The 22,262-nt window shown below is 43.0% G+C and overlaps 1 protein-coding gene across 1 annotated transcript in view; it reads left to right on the plus strand.

Moving 5' to 3' along the window:
- The window catches only part of LOC117872446 (collagen alpha-6(VI) chain-like), a 127,471-nt gene that overhangs the window by 85,234 nt on the left and 19,975 nt on the right, over positions 1-22,262 (plus strand). Inside the window, exons 32-35 of the mRNA XM_034760901.1 lie at positions 116-151; positions 1,384-1,420; positions 3,906-3,917; positions 4,013-4,506. Coding sequence (XP_034616792.1) covers positions 116-151; positions 1,384-1,420; positions 3,906-3,917; positions 4,013-4,506 — 579 coding nt within the window. The remainder of the gene's footprint in view (positions 1-115; positions 152-1,383; positions 1,421-3,905; positions 3,918-4,012; positions 4,507-22,262) is intronic.

Raw genomic sequence — 22,262 nt, forward strand, 5'->3', positions numbered from 1 at the left:
ACACAGAAATGCCTGATTTTTTTCTATGGCTTTTGTCATCATTAAATATATATTAAATATGTTCCTGCTCTTAACATGACGGTGATTTTCTAACTCGCTGTTAAATTTGTTCCAGGGCACCAAAGGACCAACGGGCACCGTAGCCATGGCGGTATGTAATCATCTCATTTCTAAAACTAAGTGCATGCTACATGTCGTTAACAGTTTCAGTTTTTTCCATTTAAGAAGCATTGACTGTACAGAGTTTTCTAATAGCCATAGAAGGAAAGCTTCCTTCATGTATTTGTTGCAGTAGAACAATTACATAACAAAGGACTTAGAAACATTTTTTAAAAACCAGGCAAAAGTTTTGCAAACAATTTAAACATTAAAACTCTTTTCTCAGTTATGTGATTTGGACTATTTACAGAACCTCAAAAGGGACTTAGGGCTAGACCCTGCCCTCTTATATGGGTGTGCTAGAGAGAGGAAAGAGGGTAAAAGGAGCCTTGACCCAAACACCCACTTTTCCAGGGTAAACAGCAAAGTAACTTGGGAGGAGAGAAATGCAAATTTTCCCCTCCCTTTGCATTTCCTTCCTCCCAAGTACTGGCTAGAAAATTGACCTCACACATATTATTCCCCCAAAGCCCTTTGACATTCCTAATACTTTCCAGAGATTGCACTAGTCAGTCTCCTGGAGCAGTTACATACAGTTTCACAACAACACATACACAATTACCTTTTTAATACAATGGACCCTCAAATTATTAAACTTAAATCAATAATGTTTATCTTAACCTGGACAAAGCTTATGGAATTATTGTAGGTCTGTCACAAGTCTGTGACACATTCACATGTCCAACTCAGGCAAGGTCACTCAGCAGTCAATAGCATGACCTAACTAGAGGCATCTGCTGCTCCTTTTCCAAGGTGCAGAAATATGCCCCTCACAGAATAGTGCTCTCCTCATCTTGTAGAATCCTGCCGAGACTATCAGGTTTCCCCCTTGGCACCCTCTCCATTCCTCCAGCAGCACTGGCCAGGCCAATGACTGTCCCATGATCTTATAGATCTTACTGCACAGATACATTATACAAAATGAACAGTTCAGAATGTATCTATTTCAGACATTTGAGAAAGGTTAAGTGTCCAATGAAACATAGGCAATTTCTACTATAGTGTTAGGGTAAGATCCTGCTGTCAAGTACACCAGTGTACATCCTGAGTAACTGCATGGACTATAAGATTGTTACTTTGGATTTATGCAGGATTAAGTTAGCTCAGGACTTGGGACCTGATCCAGTTCCCACGGGAGTCAATGGAAAGAGTCCCATGGATTTTCCAGTGGGAGCTGGCTCTGGCTAATGGCCCTTAACCATCTTTTCATTTTTCCCTCCGCAGCCTTGTAGACTTGTTAATTTCACACGAGAAAACTGCCGTAAGTACTGGGTTTATTTCTTTTCCCTGTTGGAATTTGCGTAGCCATATTTTTTAAATGGAAACATACTGGGCAACTCAATGGCTCTAGGTGGCTGGTATCAGTCTGGCACAAGCTGGTAGTGACTGAAAGTTGTTACCTCTGGTGGTTATTCAGCAATGTCTGAGAAACAAATTTGTACTCCCTGTTTATTTTTTCCGTGTCTGAATCATTAACCACGGTCACAGTCCTCGTTAAGGAGCAACCTTGTTGGTAACCTCAGCACAGAGGCCATGGACTGAATACTCTGTGAAAACTGAGCTACCATCTCCCCCAGAGAGTTGACCCTCCCAGATACAGGCTGGGTCGCCTTGATGGACAGTTCAGGGAATCTTGCACTGCCACTGCCTGTGCTGTACCCATTCCATGGATAAATACAATGTGTTAGTCTCCAGAGCTACCTTGCACTTGCATGTACTATACTCATTTTAAAAATATAAATGAGATACACACAGCGTCAATATAGATTTCAGCCCAACCGTTTTACATTTGATAACACTGTCAAACTCATCAGGGAAAAAGTAAAGCTATAGAAATGTATCATTTCAACTATGCCTTTGAAAAAATATATACTTTTGAAACTGGGAATTGGCAACATGGGATAGTTCTCTGTTCATTCCCCCTGGGGCACCTGGCCTTGGCCACTGTTGGAAGACAGGATACTGGGCTAGATAGACCTTTGGTCTGACCCAGTATGGCTGTTCTTATGTTCAATTTTACCTGCAAGCCCAACATTCATTTCCTTTGTATAAAAACCAAACCCCCACTCTCACTAGCGGTCACCGCTACGCTTATGTTAGTGGTAGTGGCAGGTGATCACCCCTCTACAGTGGCTGAACTTTTGACTTTGCAAGCTGTACTGGCTTGAAAGCACAAGCTGTCCCTTAACTGGCTCTCATTAATATTTCCTTCCTCTTTGTGTGTCTATCATTTGGGCTAACCTGCTCTCCAAAGCACCTTGCCCAAGTAACTCAACTGGGTACTGAGGAACTCTGTGCTGGAGAGGGGAAAGTACCTTCCTATCACCTGCCCCTCAGCCACGGAGCCCCCACCCTCCTGTGCAATAGAACACACACAACCTCCATACCTCTGGGCTCCGGGCCACGTAGGAGGTAAATACCCTAAGCATGGCCTCCTTAAATTCTACTCAGCAGAACTGCACCCGTTTGACTGCTGTAGGGTCCTCTGCACCAGTGGAGAGGAGAATTTCCCCCTTGATGACAGAAGCAAATAATATAGATTCTGGGGCTCATCCAAAGGTTCAAGCAGCTTTGAATCAGGCGCTTTATTCAAAGCAAGAGTAGCACATAGAATCATAGAAATATAGGGCTGGAAAGGACCTCAAGAAGTCATCCAGTCCAGTCTGCTGTGCTGCAGCAGGACCGAGTAAACCTAGAGCATCCCTGACCAGCTTGTCCAGTTTGTTTTTAAAAGCTTCCAATGATGGGGACTCTATGACCTCACTTGGAAGCTATTCCAGAGCTTAACTACTCTTATAGGTTGAAAGTTTTTCCTAATATCTAACCTAAATCTCCCTTGCTGCAGATTGAGCCCGTTACTTGTCCTACCTTCACTGGCCATGGATAACAATTGATCACTGTCCTCTTTATAACAGCCCTTTCCATATTGGAAGGCTGTTCTCAGGTCCCCCCTCAGTCTTCTTTTCTCAAGACTAAATATGCCCAGTTTTTTAAACTTTTCCTCACAGGGCAGGTTTTCTAAGCTTTTTATCATTTTTGTTGCTCTTCTCTGGACTCTTTCCAATTTGTCCACATCTTTCTAAGATAAATTGTGGCACCCAGAATTGGACACAGTACTCCAGCTGGGGCCTCAGCAGTGCCAAATAGAGCGGGACAATTACCTCCTGTGTCTTACATACAACACTCCTGTTAATACACTCCAGAATCATATGAGTCTTTTTTTGCAGCTGTATCACATTGAGGACACATTCAGTCTGTAGTCCACTATAACCCCCATGTTCCTCTTCAGCAGTACTACCACCTAGATAATTATTCCCCATTTTGTAGTTGTGCATTTGATTTTCCCCCCTAACTGTAGTACTTTGCACTTGTCTTTATTGAATTTCATCTTGTTGTTTTCATATCAATTCTCCAATTTGTCAAGGTCATTTTGAATTTTAAATCTGCCCTCCAAAGTGCTTGCAACCCCTCCCAGCCTGGTATCATATACAAATTTTATAAGCATACACTCTACTCCATTATCCAAGTCATTAATGAAAATATTAAATAGCTCTGGACTGACCCTTGCAGGATGCCTAGATATGTCCTCCCAATGTGACAGCAAATCATTGATAACTATTCTTCAACCAGTTGTGCACCCATCTTATAGTAATTTCATGCCACTGTATGAATGGATACAATCGAATCAAGGTAATTGTAAAATAAAATAATTCTCTTTTTTTTCCTCTCCCATCGCTCCCTTCTAGCTTGCTCATCAGGTAAATAGCTTTATATTCAGTTTCTTCCTTAGACTGTAGAAACTATGACAACATTGGTTTATGGATACCCTTTCACACAGTACGTTTATTTCAAGGTACAGCCAAATGTCCAGTATATCCCACTGAATTGGTGTTTGCCCTCGATATGTCTGAAGATGTTACCCTAGCAGCATTTGAAAGAATGAGGGGTATTGTGATATCTTTGCTGCGGGTCATCAAGCTCAGCGAAAGCAACTGTCCGACTGGTGCCCGCATCTCCATAGTTTCATACAATACCAACACAAGGTACCTCATCCGATTTTCGGAATTCCAGAGGCACAACTTGCTGCTGGAAGCAGTCCAGAGAATACCGCTGGAGAGGTCCTCAGGCAGACGCAATATTGGAGCGGCCATGAGATTCATTGCAAGGAATGTGTTCAAGCGGGTTCGTCAGGGTGTTCTCGTAAGAAAAGTTGCCATATTTTTCACCAGTGGCCCATCACAAGATGCTACCTCCATCAACACAGCAGTGCTGGAGTTCGGTGCCTTGGATATCACTCCTGTGGTGATTGCCTTCAGTGAAGTCCCTAATGTCAGACGTGCCTTCTCGGTAAGCTGGCTGCCTACAGCAAATGGGAAATCTCAGTGAGAAGTGATCATCCTTTTGATTAACAGTTGCTTTGCTAATTCATGAGAATATTTATGCACTCAAGTTAATAACTTATAAAAGGAAGGTTTAGATCAGGGGTTCTCAAACTTCATTGCACTGTGACTCCCTTTGGGCAATAAAAATTACTACGCGACCCCAGGAGGGGGGACAAAATCCTGAGCCAGCCTGAGCTCCTAGTGAATGGGGAGGGGGCAAAGTTGAAGCCCAAGGGCCTCAGCCCCAGGCAGTAGGCCTATAACCTGAGTCCCACTGCCCAGGGCTGAAGCCTTCGGGCTTTGGTCCCTGGGCCCAGCAAGTCTAAGCCAGTCGTGGCGACCCCATTAAAATGTGGTCCCGACCCACTTTGGGGTCCCGACCCACAGTTTGAGAACCGCTGGTTTAGATCATAACAGCTTTTAAAAAGGGAATATTTTAGTGACAGCTGAATTAAAATTAATCCTGATTTATTTCATGACCATGAATAACAAACAACTGACTCACTTCTTTTATTGTCTGTCATGCTGTAAATACAGATTACACCAGGCTCCTTTCACTTGCCGTTTCATAGAATGTTCCATTCTAACGCTGATATTTGCTAAGCATTTGTCAGGGAACACATACAGCTTGGTTTATGTACAAACCTGGGGCCATATTTTCTGGAGAATTCAAATGCAGAAGACTTCGGAAAAAACACTCTATTTTCCCCAAAGAAAACTGAATTCAGTGAAACATTTTAATAAATGCATTGCCATTAGCTACAACAGAGAAGAAAGCTTTTGTCTTAAAAGATGATTTTAGACTGAAGGACAGTAAATAGAAAAATAAATATTGCATACCATATGTTACCAAACCTTAAAGGAAACATTTCAGGGGTTGTTTAAAGTTTTTGGTTCGGCTCTGCAAAGAAACCCTCCACAAATGGGACCGGGGGTTCCGTATTCCTTATCTGTGAATAATTTCTATATCAACTGTGCTCAGTTTTAAGTTAAACAAAAAAGTTTTTTCTTGTTGCCAGCCCTTCAAATTCAACCTAAGATGCAAGCTGAGTTCTCTCCTCCTTCTGTATCATCAGCAATAGCAGGCTTTGAGGCTAAATGCTGCCTTAGCTACTGTCACAGTTTCAGGGTAACTGCACCTCTATCCCCCCCTCTGTGGTCGACTCCAAAAATGCCCGGTTGGGTCCCAGCTCTCCAGCCATGACTTGACCCTTCTGAAGTTCTGACCAGGGGTTTTTAAAGCCGCACAGCTCCCTGCCACATACTGTGATATCCCCAGCAAGCCAATCTGCCTAGTGGCCTGTGCCTGCCTGTGTGTTGCTTTCTCTTCGAGGGCTATGAAGAGTGTATTGCCAGGAGTTACAAATTACCACACAGCAATTTCTAGACAGGCATATTTATTCTTAAGCTCAAAGCATTCCGAAAACATATTAAAAACAAATTAAACAGATTTAAACACAACTAACCATACCAGCAGTCACCCACCAGTCTTATGGGGCTCTAGTAGGCCAAAGTCTCAAACTCAAAGGCCAGAAGGGGACCATCATGATCATCTAGTCTGACCTCCTGCACACTGCAGGCCACAGAACTCCATCCATCCACTCCGGTAGTAGGGGACCCATAACCTCTAAACTGAGTTACTGAAGTCCTCAAATCATGCTTTCAAGACTTGATTTAAAGTTACAGAGACTCCACTATTTATTTATTCTTGTTCAAACCAGTAAATGACCCTGTGCCCCACCTTGCAGAGGAAGGCAAAACAACAACAACAACCTAGAGTCTCTGAACTGGGGAAAAATTCCATCCCGATCCCAAACATGGCAATCAGTTAGACCCGGAACAACTCAGGAAGACCCACCAGCCAGAGACCTGGAAAAGAATTCTCTGTAGTAACTCAGAGAATGAGTCCTCCACATCTAATGTCCCATCACCAGTTGTTAGAGATATTTGCTAATAGCAGTCGCAGATAGGCCAGATACCATTCTAGGCAATCTCATCATGCCATCCTCCTCCATAAATTATCAAGCTCAGTCTTTAAACAAGTTAGGTCTTTTTGCCACCACTACTCCCCTTGGAAGGCTGTTCCAGAACTTCACACCTCGGATGGTTAGAAACCTTCATCTAATTTCAAGCTTAAACTTATTGATGGCCAGTTTATATTCATTTGTTCTTGTGCCAAAATTGGCCCTTAACTTAAATAACTCCTCTTCCTTTCAGGTGTTTATCCTTCTGATGTATTTATAAAGAGCAATCATATCTCCCTTCAGCCTTTGTATTTGTTAGGCTAAGCAAGCCAAGCTCTGTAAGTCTTGTAAGGTAGGTTTGCCATTTATCTGATCATCCTAGTAGCCCTTCTCTGCACCTGTTCCAATTTGAATTAATCTTTCTTAAACAAGGGAGACCAGAATTGCATACAGTGTTCCAGATGAGATCTTACCAGTGTCTTGTATAATGGTAATAATACTTCCCTATCTCTACTGGAAATTTCTTGCCTCATGCATCCTAGATTTGTATTAGTTTTTTTGATGGCCTCATCATGTTGGCGGTTCATAGTTATTGTGTGATTGACCTATATGCCTAGATCTGTCTCCTCCTCTGTTGCTTCCAGCTGATACATCCATAATTTATTGCAAAATTTTTGTTGTTAGTCCTTAAATCTATGACACTACACTTAGCACTATTAAATTTCATCCCATTTCCTTTACTCCAGTTTTCAAGGTTGTCCAAATCTTCTTGTATGGTATTCCAGTCCTCCTCCATATTGGGAATATCTTCCAACTTTGTGTCATCTGCAGATTTTATTAGCACACTCCCACTTTTTGTGCCAAGGTCATTAAATAAGACTGGTCTTTGAGGAGCTGCATTAGTAACCTCCCTCCAGCTTGCCAGTTCACCTTTCAGTATGACCCTCTGTAGTCTCCCCTTTAACCAGTTCCATACCAACCTTTCAATTCTCTTATTCATCCCCCTCTTCTCCAATTTAACTAATAATTTCCCATGTGGAACTGTATCAAATGCTTTACTGAAATCCAGGTATGTTAGATTTAATGCATTTCCTTTGTTTAAAAAATTGGTTATCTTCTCAAAGAAAGATCGGGTTGGTCTGGCATGATCAACCTTTTGTAAAACCATGTTGTATTTTATCCCAATTACCATTTATCTCGATATCCTTAACTACTCTCTCTTTCAAAATTTGTTTTAAGACCTTTGATTCACTTGTGGTCAAACTAACGGGTCTGCAGTTTCCCAGATCTCTTTTATTTCTTTCTTAAATATAGGTACTCGATATGCGCAATTCTCCTTTCCAAGGTTACAACCCCTGAGTCCACAGATTCATGAAAATCACTCACTATTGGCCTTGCAATTTCATGTGCCAGTTCCTTTAATATTCTTGGATAAAGATTAACCAGGACCCTTGATTTATCCCATTAAAATGTTTGAGTCTGGCTTCCACCTTGGATGTGGCAGTTTCTACTTCCATATCCTTGTTCCCATTAGCCACCCTGCTACTGCCCCCAACCTCCTCATTGAAAACTGAGGCAAAGTATTCATTGAGGTGTTAGTCCATACCTAGATTATCTTTAATCTCCACCTCAACCTCAATGCTTAGTGGTTCCACTTCTTCTCTCCTTGTTTTCTTCTTATTTTTATGGCAAAAGAAAATGGACCAAATTCTCCAATTGCACCTGTGCAACCCCTGAGAGGAGAATTAGGTCTTGTGTCTTTATCAGTTTTCTTTTATATTACATGGATATAAAAAAAAATAAACAGGACAACCTGAGATTTGTTTCTAGTCTATAAATTCCCAGAACTGGCTCAAGTACTGTGACTCTGAAATCACTCTGGCCCCAACTTGGAGAAGTGCAAAGTGAAACAACCAATTAGTGCTCAGGTACCAGAGTAATACATGTAGTATAAGAACCTGAATAGAATAAATCATCTATTTGCACTAATTAGAAAATAATGTTAACCAGGGCTCCTCATCCTCTTTCCTCTCAACTAGAATGTATAGGGCCAAATCTTGCATTCTTCACTCAAGTAAAAGTCCTACTGGTGTCATAAACACAGATTCAAAATAAAATTGATAAATAAAATATAGATTCAAAATAAGACTGTAGGGTTTATCCCACTGTTGCCTCAATTTATGCAAGGGGGAAAAAAAAACAGAAGCACAGATATCTACCTTCTGGCATAAGCAGCTTGTGTACCCTAGCACTGTAAGGCCTGGTCTACATATGAGTTTAGGTCGAAATTAGCAGCGTTAAATCGAATTAAGCCTGGACACGTTCATACGGCTAAGTCCCTTTTTTCGACTTAAAGGGCCCTTTAAACCGGTTTCTTTACTCCACCTCCGACAAGGGGATTAGCGATAAGATCGGCCTTAGCGGGTCGGAATTGGGGTAGTGTGAACGGAATTTGATGTTATTGGCCTCTGGGAGCTATCCCACAGTGCTTCATTGTGACCGCTCTGGACAGCACTCTCAACTCAGATGCACTGACCAGGTAGACAGGAAAAGCCCCGCGAATGTTTGAATTTCGTTTCCTGTTTGCCCAGTGTGGAGAGCACAGGTGACCACGCAGAGCTCATCAGCACAAGTAACCGTGATGGAGTCCCAGGATTGCAAAAGAGCTCCATCATGGACCGAACGGGAGGTACGGGATCTGCTCGCCATATGGGGAGATGAATCAGTGCTAGCTGAACTCCGTAGCAGTAAACGAAATGGCAAAATATTAGAAAAGGTCTCCAAGGCCATGAAGGACAGAGGCCATAACAGGAACGAACAGCAGTGCCGTGTCAAAATTAAGGAGCTAAGGCGAGCCTACCACAAAGCCAGAGAGGCAAACGGAAGGTCCGGGGCAGAGCCGCAAACATGCCGCTTCTACGTGGAGCTGCATGCCATGCTAGGGGGTGCAGCCACCACTACCCCAACCATATGCCTTGACTCCTCCAATGGAGAAACACACAGGGAAGCGGGTTCGGGGTATGAGGAAGATGAGAATGAAGATAATGTAGATAGCTTACAGCAGCAAGGAAGCGGAGAAACCGGTTTCCCCAACAGCCAGGATATGTTTATCACCCTGGACCTGGAACCAGTAACCCCCGAACTCACCCAAGGCGTGCTCCCAGACCCTGAGGGCACACAGGGGACCTCTGGTGAGTGTACCTTTGTAAATATTACACATGGTTTAAAAGCAAGCGTGTTTAATGATTAATGATTAATTTGCCCTGGCAATCGCGGCCAGTACAGCTACCGGAAAAGTCTGTTAACGTGTATGGGGATGGAACGGAAATCCTCCAGGGACATCACCAGAAAGCTCTCCTTCATGTACTCCCAAAGCCTTTTTAAAAGGTTTCTGGGGAGGGCTGCCTTATCCCGTCCGGCATGGTAGGACACTTTACCACGCCAGGCCAGTAGCACGTAGTCTGGAATCATTGCATAACAAAGCATGGCAGCGTATGGTCCCGGTGTTTGCTGGCGTGCAGACAACATCCATTCCTTATCGCTCTTTGTTATCTTCAGAAGAGTGATATCATTCACGGTCACCTGGTTGAAATGGGGCTATTTTATTAAGGGGACATTCAGAGGTGCCCGTTCCTGCTCTGCTGAACAGAAATGTTCCCCACTGTTAGCCATGCGGTGGGGGGGGAGGGATGAAGTGATCATCCCTGAGAATTGGGTGTGTGGGGGGAGGGGGATTAGTTGGGTTTGTGCTGCATGTTAACCCGGAAACCGCAGCCCCTCCTTTTACATTGCAAACCCATTTTAAATGGCCAACCCAACGGGTGCTTGGTATGGGAAATGAGGGCGCTACTGTTTGAAACCATTCCCACATGTTAAGAAGGTTAAAAAAGCCAAAAGACTGTGACTTACCATGGCTGCCTGCAAGCCGAAATCTGTTGCCTGGCACTGCGTGAGTGATCTCTCACACCAAACCGGCAGGCCCTCGATATGAGAGGAAAAATGCGATCTTGTAATGAAAGCACATGTGCTGTGTAATGTGATCAGCAAAATTTAATGTGAAAGAGTGTACCCATTGTTCTCTAAAATGTGTCTTTTTTAACCACCTCTCCCTTCTCCTCCACCAGCTGCAAATGTTTCTCCCTCACAGAGGCTAGTGAAGATTAGAAGGAGAAAACGGCGGACTCGGTATGACATGTTCACGGAGCTCCAGATGTCCTCCCATGCTGACAGAGCATAGCAGAATGCGTGGAGGCAGTCAATGTCAGACTACAGAAAAGCACAATATGAATGAGAGGAGAGGTGGCGGGCTGAATCGCGGGCTGAACAGAGCAAGTGGCGGGCTGAAGATGATAGGTGGCGTCAGCTTGCAGATAGAAGGCAAGAGTCAATGCTCCGGCTGCTGGAGCATCAAACTGATATACTCCAGCGTATGGTTGAGCTGCAGGAAAGGCAGCAGGAGCAGAGACCGCCGCTACAGCCCCTGTGTAACCAACAGCCCTCCTCCCCAAGTTCCATAGCCTCCTCACCCAGATGTCCAAGAACACGGTGGGGGGGCCTCCGTCCACCCAGTCACTCCACCCCAGATGATTGCCCAAGCATCAGAAGGCTGGCCTTCAATAAGAGTTAAAGTTTTAAACTGCAGTGTGTCCTTTTCCTTCCCTCCTCCCCCACCCATCCCAGGCTACCTTGGCAATTATCCCCCTAGCTTTGTGATGAATTAATAAAGAATGCATGAATGTGAAGTAACAATGACTTTATTGCCTCTGCAAGTGGTGCTCGAGGGGGGGAGGGGAGCGTGGGGTGGTTGGTTTACAGGGAAGTAGAGTGAACCGGGTGGGGGGGGCGGAGGGTTCATCAAGGAGAAACAAACAGAACTTTCACAACGTAGCCTGGCCAGTCACAAAACTCATTTTCAAAGCTTCTCTGATGCGCACTGCGCCCTGCTGTGCTCTTCTAACCGCTCTGGTGCCCGGCTGCACGTAATCAGTGGCCAGGTGATTTGCCTCAACCTCCCACCCCACCATAAATGTCTCCCCCTTACTCTCACAGATATTGTGGAGCGCACAGCAAGCAACAATAACAATGGGGATATTCTTTTCGCTGAAGTCTGAGCGAGTCAGTAAGCTGCGCCAGCGCGCTTTTAAACATCCAAATGCACATTCCACCACCATTCGGCACTTGCTCAGCCTGTAGTTGAACAGGTCCTGACTCCTGTCCAGGCTGCCTGTGTACGGCTTCATGAGCCATGGCATTATGGGGTAGGCTGGGTCCCCAAGGATCACGATAGGCATTTCAACATCCCCAACAGTTATTTTCTGGTCCGGGAAGAAAGTCCCTTCCTCCAGCTTTTGAAACAGACCAGAGTGCCTGAAGACGCGAGCATCATGTACCTTTCCTGGCCATCCCATGTTGATGATGGTGAAACGTCCCTTGTGATCCACCAGGGCTTGCAGCAGCATTGAAAAGTACCCCTTGCGGTTTATGTACTCGGTGGCTTGGTGCTCCGGTGACAAGATAGGGATATGGGTTCCGTCTATCGCCCTGCCACAGTTTGGGAATCCCATTGCAGCAAAGCCATCCACTATGGCCTGCACGTTTCCCAGAGTCACTACCCTTGATATCAGCAGGTCTTTGATTGCCCTGGCAACTTAGATCACAGCAGCCCCCACAGTAGATTTGCCCACTCCAAATTGATTCCCGACTGACCGGTAGCTGTCTGGCGTTGCAAGCTTCCACAGGGCTATCGCCACTCTCTTCTCAACTGTGAGGGCTGCTCTCATTCTGGTATTCTGGTGCTTCAGGGCAGGGGAAAGCAAGTCACAAAGTTCCATGAAAGTGCCCTTACACATGCGAAAGTTTTGCAGCCACTGGGAATCGTCCCACACCTGCAACACGATGCGGTCCCACCAGTCTGTGCTTGTTTCCCAGGCCCAGAATCAACGTTCCACAGCATGAACCTGCCCCAGTAACCCCATGATTTGCACATTGCTGGGGCCTGTGCCTTGTGAGAGGTCTATGTCCATGTCAATTTCCTCATCACTCTCGTCGCCGCGCTGCAATCGCCTCCTCGGCTGGTCCTGGTTTTGCTTTGGCATGTCCTGGCTCTGCATATACTCCAGGACAATGCGAGTGGTGTTCATAGTGCTCATAATTGCCGCAGTGATTTGAGCGGGCTCCATGATCCCAGTGCTATGGCATCTGGTCTGAAAAAAGGCACAAAACTAGTATCTGACGGACGGAGGGAGGGAGGGAGGTGCAAGTGACGACATGGCGTACAGGTACAGGGAATTAAAATCAACAAAGGTGGCTGTGCATCAGGGAGAAACACAAACAACTGTCACACAGAATGGCCTCCCCAAAGATTGAACTCAAAACCCTGGGTTTAGCAGGCTGTTGATTTCACGGAGGGAGGGGGAAGCAAAGGAATACAGAACAAATCTATTTTTTACATCTTAAGCTGGCAGATGAAGGTGCAGCATGACTGATAGCCCTCGGCATCTTCTGGGTGCTTGGCAGAAAATACTGGGTGCTTGGCAGAAAATAGCATACTACAACTGATAGCCATCATCGTCATTGGGAAGGCAGCGACTGGGGGACATACGGAGTTTCAGCCACTGCAGTACGACGACGGATACCAGTCGTAATACACCATCTTCTACCAAAAGGTAAGGGGCTGCTGCTGTGTGCAATGCAGCCCCACGTCTGCCAGCACCCAGATCATCGATGAAGGCTACCAGTCATACTGCACTGTTTACTGCCAAAAGGCAATTAGCTGCTGCTGTGTAGCAATGCAGTACCATGTCTGCCGGCACCCAGATGACATATGGTGACGGTGAGCTGAGCTGAGCAGAGTGGGCTCCATGCTTGGCGTGGTATGTTGTCTGCACAGGTAACCCAGGTAAAAAGGCGCGAATCGACTGTCTGCCATTGCTCTGATGGAGGGGGAGGTGCCTGACGACATGTACCCAGAACCCCCCGTGACACTGTTTTGCATCATTCAGGCATTGGGATCTCAACCCAGAATTCCAATGGGCGGCGGAGACTGCGGGAACTGTGGGATAGCTACCCATAGTGCAACGCTCCGGAAGTCGACGCTAGCCTCAGTACTGTGGACGCAGTCTGCCGACTTAATGCACTTAGAGCATTTTATGTGGGGACACACACAATTGGCTGTATACAACCGATTTCTATAAAACCGGCTTCTATAAATTCGACCTAATTTTGTAGTGTAGACATGCCCTAAGTGAAGTTAACAACACCAGATAACTGCAGTAACAAAAATCTCATAATGAACACCATGTTACATGTATTCACAGTACATTTTAAGAGGCAGTCCTTATTACCACCAGCGCCACAAGGAATTTTGCCTTTAGGAAATTAAGGGTCAGATTCTGTTTTCCATTGTTAAACACAGCTAATCAGCCTGCTATGTAGCAATATATTAAAATCAACGGGATGAATAAAAGCCATATGTCTGGTTTATAAAAACCCACAGAGGAAGATCACACTGGCAAGCTAAAGCAACACATTTCAGGACCATATATTTTATTCTTGCTCTAACAAATGCTTTCCAAAGGGCAAGACCATACAGAACTGTAATCCAAACAAAATAAGATTATTGTGAAGCCTCAGATTTACTTTAATTTATTGTCTACATTTCAGTCTTGTTGTTTATTCCCCGGTTTGCAAAAATCATTTTCTTGCCTGGAGGGTTCTTGACATTTCTTGAAAGTTCAAACAAGAGGCGACTGGTAACTGCTGATAGTGGGGGGCGGGGAGGGCACAATTTAAAGGTGCTGATGGTATGCAGCAGCATTTAGGGCAAGTACTCAAGAGACAAAGGAATTATGATTTCTAGAGCTGCTTTTGATGTCATATTTTATGATACTATGTAATAGCACATGGAGACTATTCTAAAAGAGAACTACACATGAAAAAGCTCTCGATTGCACTGATGTATGTCGTCAGATGCCACCGGTGTGGTTCTCTGCTCTGTTCAATGTTGATAACAGTCTGATTGCGTGTGTTCCCTTTGTTTACCCAATTGTAGTTACTGTGTAACTTAATTTCTTTACCAATTTGTTTTTTTCCTGGCCTTCATGTTGTTTGCCGCCATTCATTTGTTGATTTTTACCTGTGTGTTGGTTAAACAGTTTAGCAAAGTTATGCACATTGTAAATGTTGTATAGCAATAATACAATACAGCAATAGTACAATGATAATATAGTAGCGCAGCAATAATGCAGTTGTTTTTACATAGTAACCAAGTTGAAATTAAATGACAGTTTATCCTGGTCCAGCTGGTGGTTTTTAGCTGAATGTTAAATTAATTGTCCATATAGGGTAGATAGAAGTGTATTTGACCAGTCTCTTATTTATGCAACACTTCATTTTTCTTTTCTTGATGCTTCGGGATTTCTTCTGGTGTCTTTGTTCTTAAGTTAGTTAACATAATAAAGTTTTTGTTTGTTTTTACATTTCTCTTGTTTTTAGTAACCCAACTTTAATACACAGATTAATTTAGTGTTTACAATGTAATACACACCAAGTCTTTTATACACAAGCTAAACTTTTGCAATTGTTGTATAGACATTCATTTTCACTTGAGGTACATTACTAATATTTTATACTAAATGTAATGCTTAATGGCTAAAATAGATGCTCACAATCTTCCATGAGAAGGTGTATTGCTTTCCCTTGCTGAACACTTTGTTTCAGCAATAGAGTTAGTAACATAATTTTAACAAGCTTTTTAGAGTTACTTTGCTTGTGATACCAACTTCACTCTTGTTAACTGTTTAGAAGCACAAACTTTAACAACCACTGCTTCCCATTAACATAACATAATAGAAGAAAAGTGTATAAAATTAAACCAACTATAAAATTAAACCAAAATAAATTTTAAATACAGGTCCATGAAAATACTTTGAGGGTATTAAACTTTCATGATGCTTTGTTATGTTTGGGAGCCGAAGGTGAAAACCTGTTGAAAACATGGAAACCTGTTGAAATTGTTTGGTTAGCTTTATGCATAAATTGTTATTTTTAAACATTTTTGCTATCGCATTCTTATAACTATATTTAAAAGTGCAAACAAGTTTTTTAAAAAAACCCAAACTAGTTTATAAAAACCCAAACAAGAAATTGACATTTTGTTAATATTATCTTTACCTTAATGTTGAGGTTTTCCCTTACATTTTTTCTTTGAATAAAAAATTTAAAAAACTTTAAAAAACAAAACAAAACTGTGATTAATAAAAGAGAATTATTTTTGTTTGCAATTTCATTATTTGTTGAGGCAGAAATATATGTACATATATTTATAACTGAGACCTTGTTGAACGTTGGGGGGAAAATGGTATTAATAATAATATGATGGTTATACACCAACCATAATATTAAAATAGTGTGGTACCACATATACATATATTTTAAAAGGGTATAAAATTGACTTTTGTTGCAACAAAATAAAAATAATAATATAGTCATGTGACACACACAACATACAACACAGGACAACACACATGACATACAGGACAAACTTACAATTAAAAACAAATGGTGCCAGAATTCTATTCATAACTATACAAAATAAGACAAACAAAAACAAACAATTAAAAGGGTTAAACATTTGACTAAACAAATTATTACCTTATTTAAAACTTTTAACAAAAATTGATAAGAATATATTAATATTTGCCAAATTTATTGTATTAATTTGGTAACAAGGAATTTTGCATTATTTTATATTTAACATTATTTTAAAACTCTGCTATATGGAAAAAAGAAAAGCCCATGTTTCAAATATTAGTTAGTGGTTAGAATTAGAAGCAGAGTGTACATTTCTGTTGCTTGGCAAACATATCTTCAAGAAAGTTAGGAATAACCCCAGATGTTGCATTCCTAAAGGTTAAAATAATTAATTTCCTGGATTTATTTAAAGTTTTTATCTTGTTTTCTTTTAGTTTGTTTTGTTCTGTTTTCAATTACTTTATCTTTTGGAGGTTTCTATAAAATCTATAACGTTTAACTTTTAAACAAAGAGAGAGAGCCAAAGTGAGGAGAGGCGGGGGAAAAAGTGGGGGGTGAAGAGCAACTAGGAAGGTAGTGAGACCTGAGCCAAGACAGATTAACTCTATCAAAGTATTTGAAAGTACGGGCAGCAGCGGCGGCGAGTTTAGCAAACCGAGAAAGCATATAAAGGAAAAAACTTAACCAGCATGGAAAAATATTTGAGAAAGCAGGTTATATTTTTAGATAAGAGTGCGGAGTGTGGTTCCGTGGGTCAGAGCAGTTGGGAACCTGCACTACTGCGCTCCTAGTTTTTATCCTGGCTTTGAGAGGAAGTGGGGGTAGTTACCTGCTCTTGTAAGACCTGAATTTGTTCCTCCAGTGCTTGTTGCTTTTGTCTGCATGCCAAACAGATTGAAGGAATGCCCTTTTTTTGCTGCAGTTAACTGTTTTTGGGCAACTCCATGTGTTAATACATCAATTCTAGGTGTTAACCTGCTTAATTTTGTTTTTTTTCTTTGAAATTCCTTTTTATTCACACCCCTGTGATCGAGTCGCAGCTCCTGTCTCCTAATGTGCTCTGTGAACTGTTCCATATTTCCCTTCATTTGATTTACCAATTCAGTGAAAGTTATTGTGTGCTACTTTTTCCATCTGTGCACTTACTTGTCCCATTCTGACAGGCACCAGTCTAGGTTGTACCAGAACCTGGCTTTTATCATAAGGTAGTGGTTGCACTGCAATGGACCCCGTTTCATCTTTTAATTTTACTAGGGCCACCTTTTTCCACTTCTGTCCCCATTCTTCTGGCACATTATTCTGTCCCCATTCTTCACGTAGCTACCTGAAGCCTGTTGTTGACCACAAATATTTATAACAGGGGACGGCACATGTATTTTTTGTAGGTTCCTTGCAGCTGTTTCCAATGTTTTATTCTGTTCCTGTGCTGGTTGTCTCTGGGCTGCTTGCCTCCCTGGAAGGGGGGTGGGAGCATTCCAGGGATTTGTAGCTTCTTTTGATTCTTGTAACTCTTTCTTTGTTACTGTTACTGGCCCCGCCAATTTTGTGGCATGCTGCTTTAACCATTTAACAGCCATGGTTATAGTTTGCAATATTTTACATTTTAAGGCTACAGTCTCTGCCCTGGCCTTACAAATTACATTACATGTTTCTTCCCCATTATATTTTTTAAACTCTGTGGGGATTTGCAGGAAGGGGTTAAGGGGGTTCCCCAGCTCGTGGTTTTCTGTCATGTTAGATCACGATTCCCACGGCGGACAACTCGCTTACTCACCAGATCAGCGGTCGGGGTCACCAATGTCGTCAGACGTCACTGGTGTGGTGCTCTGCTCTGTTCAATGTTGATATCAGTCGGCTGCGTGTGTGTGTTCCCTCTGTGTGCTGCCCTGGCTCTGCAGATAGCTGACACAGCAGACCCCGAGAGAATCCCCAATGACCACAGACTCTGATAAGGTACAAAGGCACCCGGCCAGGTTTACTGTCAAACGAAACGCAGTCTCTAGCTCCCCAGATCAGATGTCTACAGTTCTGCTAGTACATATGTGCGCCCTGACAATGTACTGGCTCAGTCAGTCACGGGATTTGCCACTGCCTCCTAGGCCAGACAAAGACGTCCACTCAGGGATGCATTCTTATATCCAGGTACAAACAGGTTATGCATCATTGAAGGCACTGAGGTACAGCCCTTCTATGCATTAGAGTGTTGTCTTTCTCCTGGTACAGGTTGGTTCGACCAAATAAGTCTACTCATCATGCTGTCTATCCATCGTATTGTCCTTTCTTATTGCCTATCCATCATATTATCCTTTCATACTGTCTTTAGGCTGGGTCTGCCTATTCCTTGTTATCTGTGTGGGAAGTGTTCGTACCAGGCTGTTCTGATGCCATCCTGGCATACATTCATCTTATTATTGCTTATATGTGTATACATGTTTTTAGCAGCCTTCCTCTTGCCAACTTCTGTGAGCAGGGCCTGCCTCTGGCTCACAGCCTAACTTTGCTTTATGTTAGCAACGCCTTGACTATTACTTCAGTTCAGGCCTCATACCGGGCCTCTGATACCAAGGGTTTATGTCTCAGGGCCTCTTCTTACTACAATGTATTTTATCAATTGGAAGCAGTGGTTCTCAACCAGGGATACACATACCCCTGGATGTACGTAGAGGTCTTCCATGGGATAGACCATCTAGATATTTGCCTAGTTTTCAACTCATCTAGATATTTGCCTAGTTTTCAACTCATCTAGATATTTGCCTAGTTTTACAACAGGCTACATAAAAAGCACTAGCAAAATCAGTACAAACTATAATTTCATACAGACATTGATGTGTTTATACTGCTCTATATACTAGATTGGTATTTCTCAATCTGGGTGTTGGTGACCCCCATGGGGTTGTGGGATGGGTTTGAGTGGGGAAGTTGCAAGTGCAGGGCCAGCATTAGGGGGTGGCAAACAGGGTCCCTGCGAAGCTAAGATATGCATGCTGAAGTCAAAGCCTGGCCCTGCCACTTGGGGCTGAAATCAAACTCCTGAAAGGGGTAAAGTAGTCTGGAAAGGTTGAGAACCACTGATATGAAGAACAGAGATATTTGTAAACCAATCCTTTGATGTGATCTTTTAAAGCTCTTGTGATAATATCAGCACCCAAAATAATTAAGTCAGGAATCAGTTCTAGTGTAACCATATACAATTATTTTCCCTCACCATTTAAATCTGCTCTCTCTTCTGGGTTTACAAGGAGACACATTGGCTCTCTTGGGCACCACAAGTACCAGAAATCTCATGCTAACCCTCCTGGTGGCTATAAGGTCTCATCTGACATCTGACTCTTCTGGTATCTGTAGTATCACAGAATGATGAATATGGGGCATCATTAGCAAACCTGTAAAAACAGATTTCATGGCAGGAGTGTAGTGATTTGAAAGAATTTTTGGAAAGTAAATTAAAACGGATTTCTGTGCTCAATCTCCTGTGCCCAGCCCAGTTAGCAGGGATGGTCAAGTCACATTTCTCAGCTTGCCTGCCATTCCCTTTTCTCTTTACAGTTCACTTTTAACTAGAGATGGACCCAAAACTAGGACACAGAATCCAAACAACTCAGAAACATGAGGAAGATCAGATCTAGGTCCAGATTTCACCTTCACAGCTCAAGTTTATTTTTATGAATGGCCAGTTCAGAATTTCAAATCCCAATACTCTTGTGATGTGGCTTGGGTTTGGATCTGAAGTTTAGAAACTTGAATTTGGATGGAAGCCTCACAACTGTCCCACTTTTGCTATTAACATTATAAAGTTTAATAGTGTGACTTTCCAGTTCTGATTAAATATATTCTGTCATTGAGGCCCCAATCCAGCAAACTCTTAATCATATGCTCACTTATAAGCATCTGAGTAGTCCCATTGAAATCAGTGCAACTGCTCAAGTGCTTGAATTTAAGCATGTTTAAGTACTATGCTAGAGTAGGGCCTCTAGAAAAAATGAAATAAAATATTATTGTCACAGTTTCAGGGGAACTGCTCTTGTATTCCACCCATCTCCCCACAACCCTCAGCTCCCCCGGTCCATGCTGCCTCCTCCAAAGCTGACTGCAAAGAGTTACAACAGGATCTCACAGAACTGGGTGACTGGGGAACAAAATCGCCCCATCACAAAAAAGATCTGTTAGAACTGGAACAGCTACTGAGAAGGCGGGGGGGGGGGGGGAAGGAATATTGGGGCATGGAACAGCCTCTGTATGAGGAGACATGAAAAAGACTGGGACTTTTCAGCTTGGAAAAGAGACGACTCAGAGAGATATCATAGAAGTACATAAAATCGTGACTGGTGTAGAGAAAGTGAATATGGAAAGTGTTATTTACTCCTTCAGATAAACACAAGAACCAGGGGTCACCCAATAAAATTAATACGCAGCAGGTTTAAAAACACACACAAGGAAGTACTTCTTCACACAATACAATGTTACTCATTGTCGGGATGTTGTGAAGGCCAAAACTGTAACAGGGTTAAAAAAAGAACTAATGGAGGTTAGGTCCATCAATGGCCATTGGCCAAGATGCAAGATGATCAGGGATGCAACCCTATGTTCTGAGTATCCCTAGCCTCTGTTTGCCAGAAGCTGGGAGTGGACAACAGGGGATGGATCACTCGATGATTGCCTGTCCCTAGGAAGCACCTGGCATTGGCCAGCATTGGAAGACAGGATACTGGGCTAGATGGACCATTGGTCTGACCCAGTATGGCCGTTCTTATGTCCAGATTTTTAGTGTCTAGGAAAGTTATGAATTTAAGCACTCAGGCTCATGTTTTGAAAGTGTTGTGCAGGTTCCTTTGAGGATGAGGACAGATAGGTCAGATATAGAGTGATTGCTTTCTGAAAAGTGTTCACCCATAGGTAATAGGTTGTTTTTATCTATCATTTTCCTGTGTGAGTTCATTTGAGAGCATAGCGAGGGTCTGGTTTCACCCACATATTTGTTATTGGGGCATTTAGTGCACGGGATCAGACATACCACATGTTGAGAGAGGCCTGCGTACGATCCATGGATCTTGAAAGGTGTGTTGTGGGGGGTGTTGCTCATTGTAGCAGTGGAGATATGTCTGCAGGTTTTGCATATGTTGTTCTGGCAGGGTCTGGTGCCACTTTGAGTTGGTGTGTCCTGGTCTGTGGGGAGCTTGCTCCTGATGATGAGCTTGTGATGTTGGGGGGGACTTGTTGGGAGGTTCAGGAAAAATTGTTTTAAGGATGGGGTCCCAATTGAGTTGGGTGGTAGTTTGATATCCTGTCTGAGTTCCAGTGTAGGGTGGTAGGTGACAGCTATGGGCGTGCAGTCAGAGGGGGGTTTATTTCTGTATTGAAGCAGGTTCTCTTGGGGGCATTTGGGTGGCAGGTTTCATGACACAATCTACTTCTCTGGTGCAGTGTCCTTGTTTGGCGAAGGCAATTTTAAGTGTATTAAACTATATATCCTGAACTTTCTCCTTGGAGCGTATTCTGTGGTATCTGAGTGCCTGGCTGTAGATAACAGATTTATTGGTGTGTTTGGGGTGGTTACTGGATCTATGAAGAGTAGGTGTGGTGATCTGGGGGTTTCTTGTACATGGTTGTCTGTAAGGTTCCATTGTTGAAACGGATTGTGGTGTCCAGGAAGTTGATGCTAGCATGGGAGTGTTCCAGAGAGAGTTTAATGGCTGGGTGGTGGTTGTTGAAGTTTTGGTGAAAATCTATTAGGGAGTTTAAGCTGTCTGTCCAGAGGATGAAAAATATCATTGATGTATTATTGGTTTCATAGTGCATTGGTCCAGCAATTCTTCTTCAAAGGTGGCCCATGAAGAGATTGGCATATTGGGGAGCCATCATAGTACCCATGGCTGTTCCCATGGTTTGAACAAAATGTTTGTTATTGAATGCAAAATTGTTATGAGTGAGGATGAAATGGATGAGTTTGATGATGTGTTTGGAGTGGATATCTGAGGATTGTCCATTGTCTTGTAAATATTTCAGGTAGGCAACATGCCATCATTGTGAGGGATGTTGGTGTATAAGGAGTTGACATCCATGGTGGCGAGGCTGGTGTTCTGAGGGAGGCTGTTAATGTTGCGGACTTTGTGGAGGAAATCAGTTGTGTCCTGGATGAACCTGGCCCTTTGTGTGATGAATGATTTGAGGATGGGTTTTATGAGTCCCGATATTCCTTCACTAAGGGTGCTGTGGCCAGATATGATGG

The sequence above is a fragment of the Trachemys scripta genome, chromosome 2, assembly GCF_013100865.1.
Source record: "Trachemys scripta elegans isolate TJP31775 chromosome 2, CAS_Tse_1.0, whole genome shotgun sequence".
In the NCBI taxonomy this organism is placed as follows: Eukaryota; Metazoa; Chordata; order Testudines; family Emydidae; genus Trachemys; species Trachemys scripta.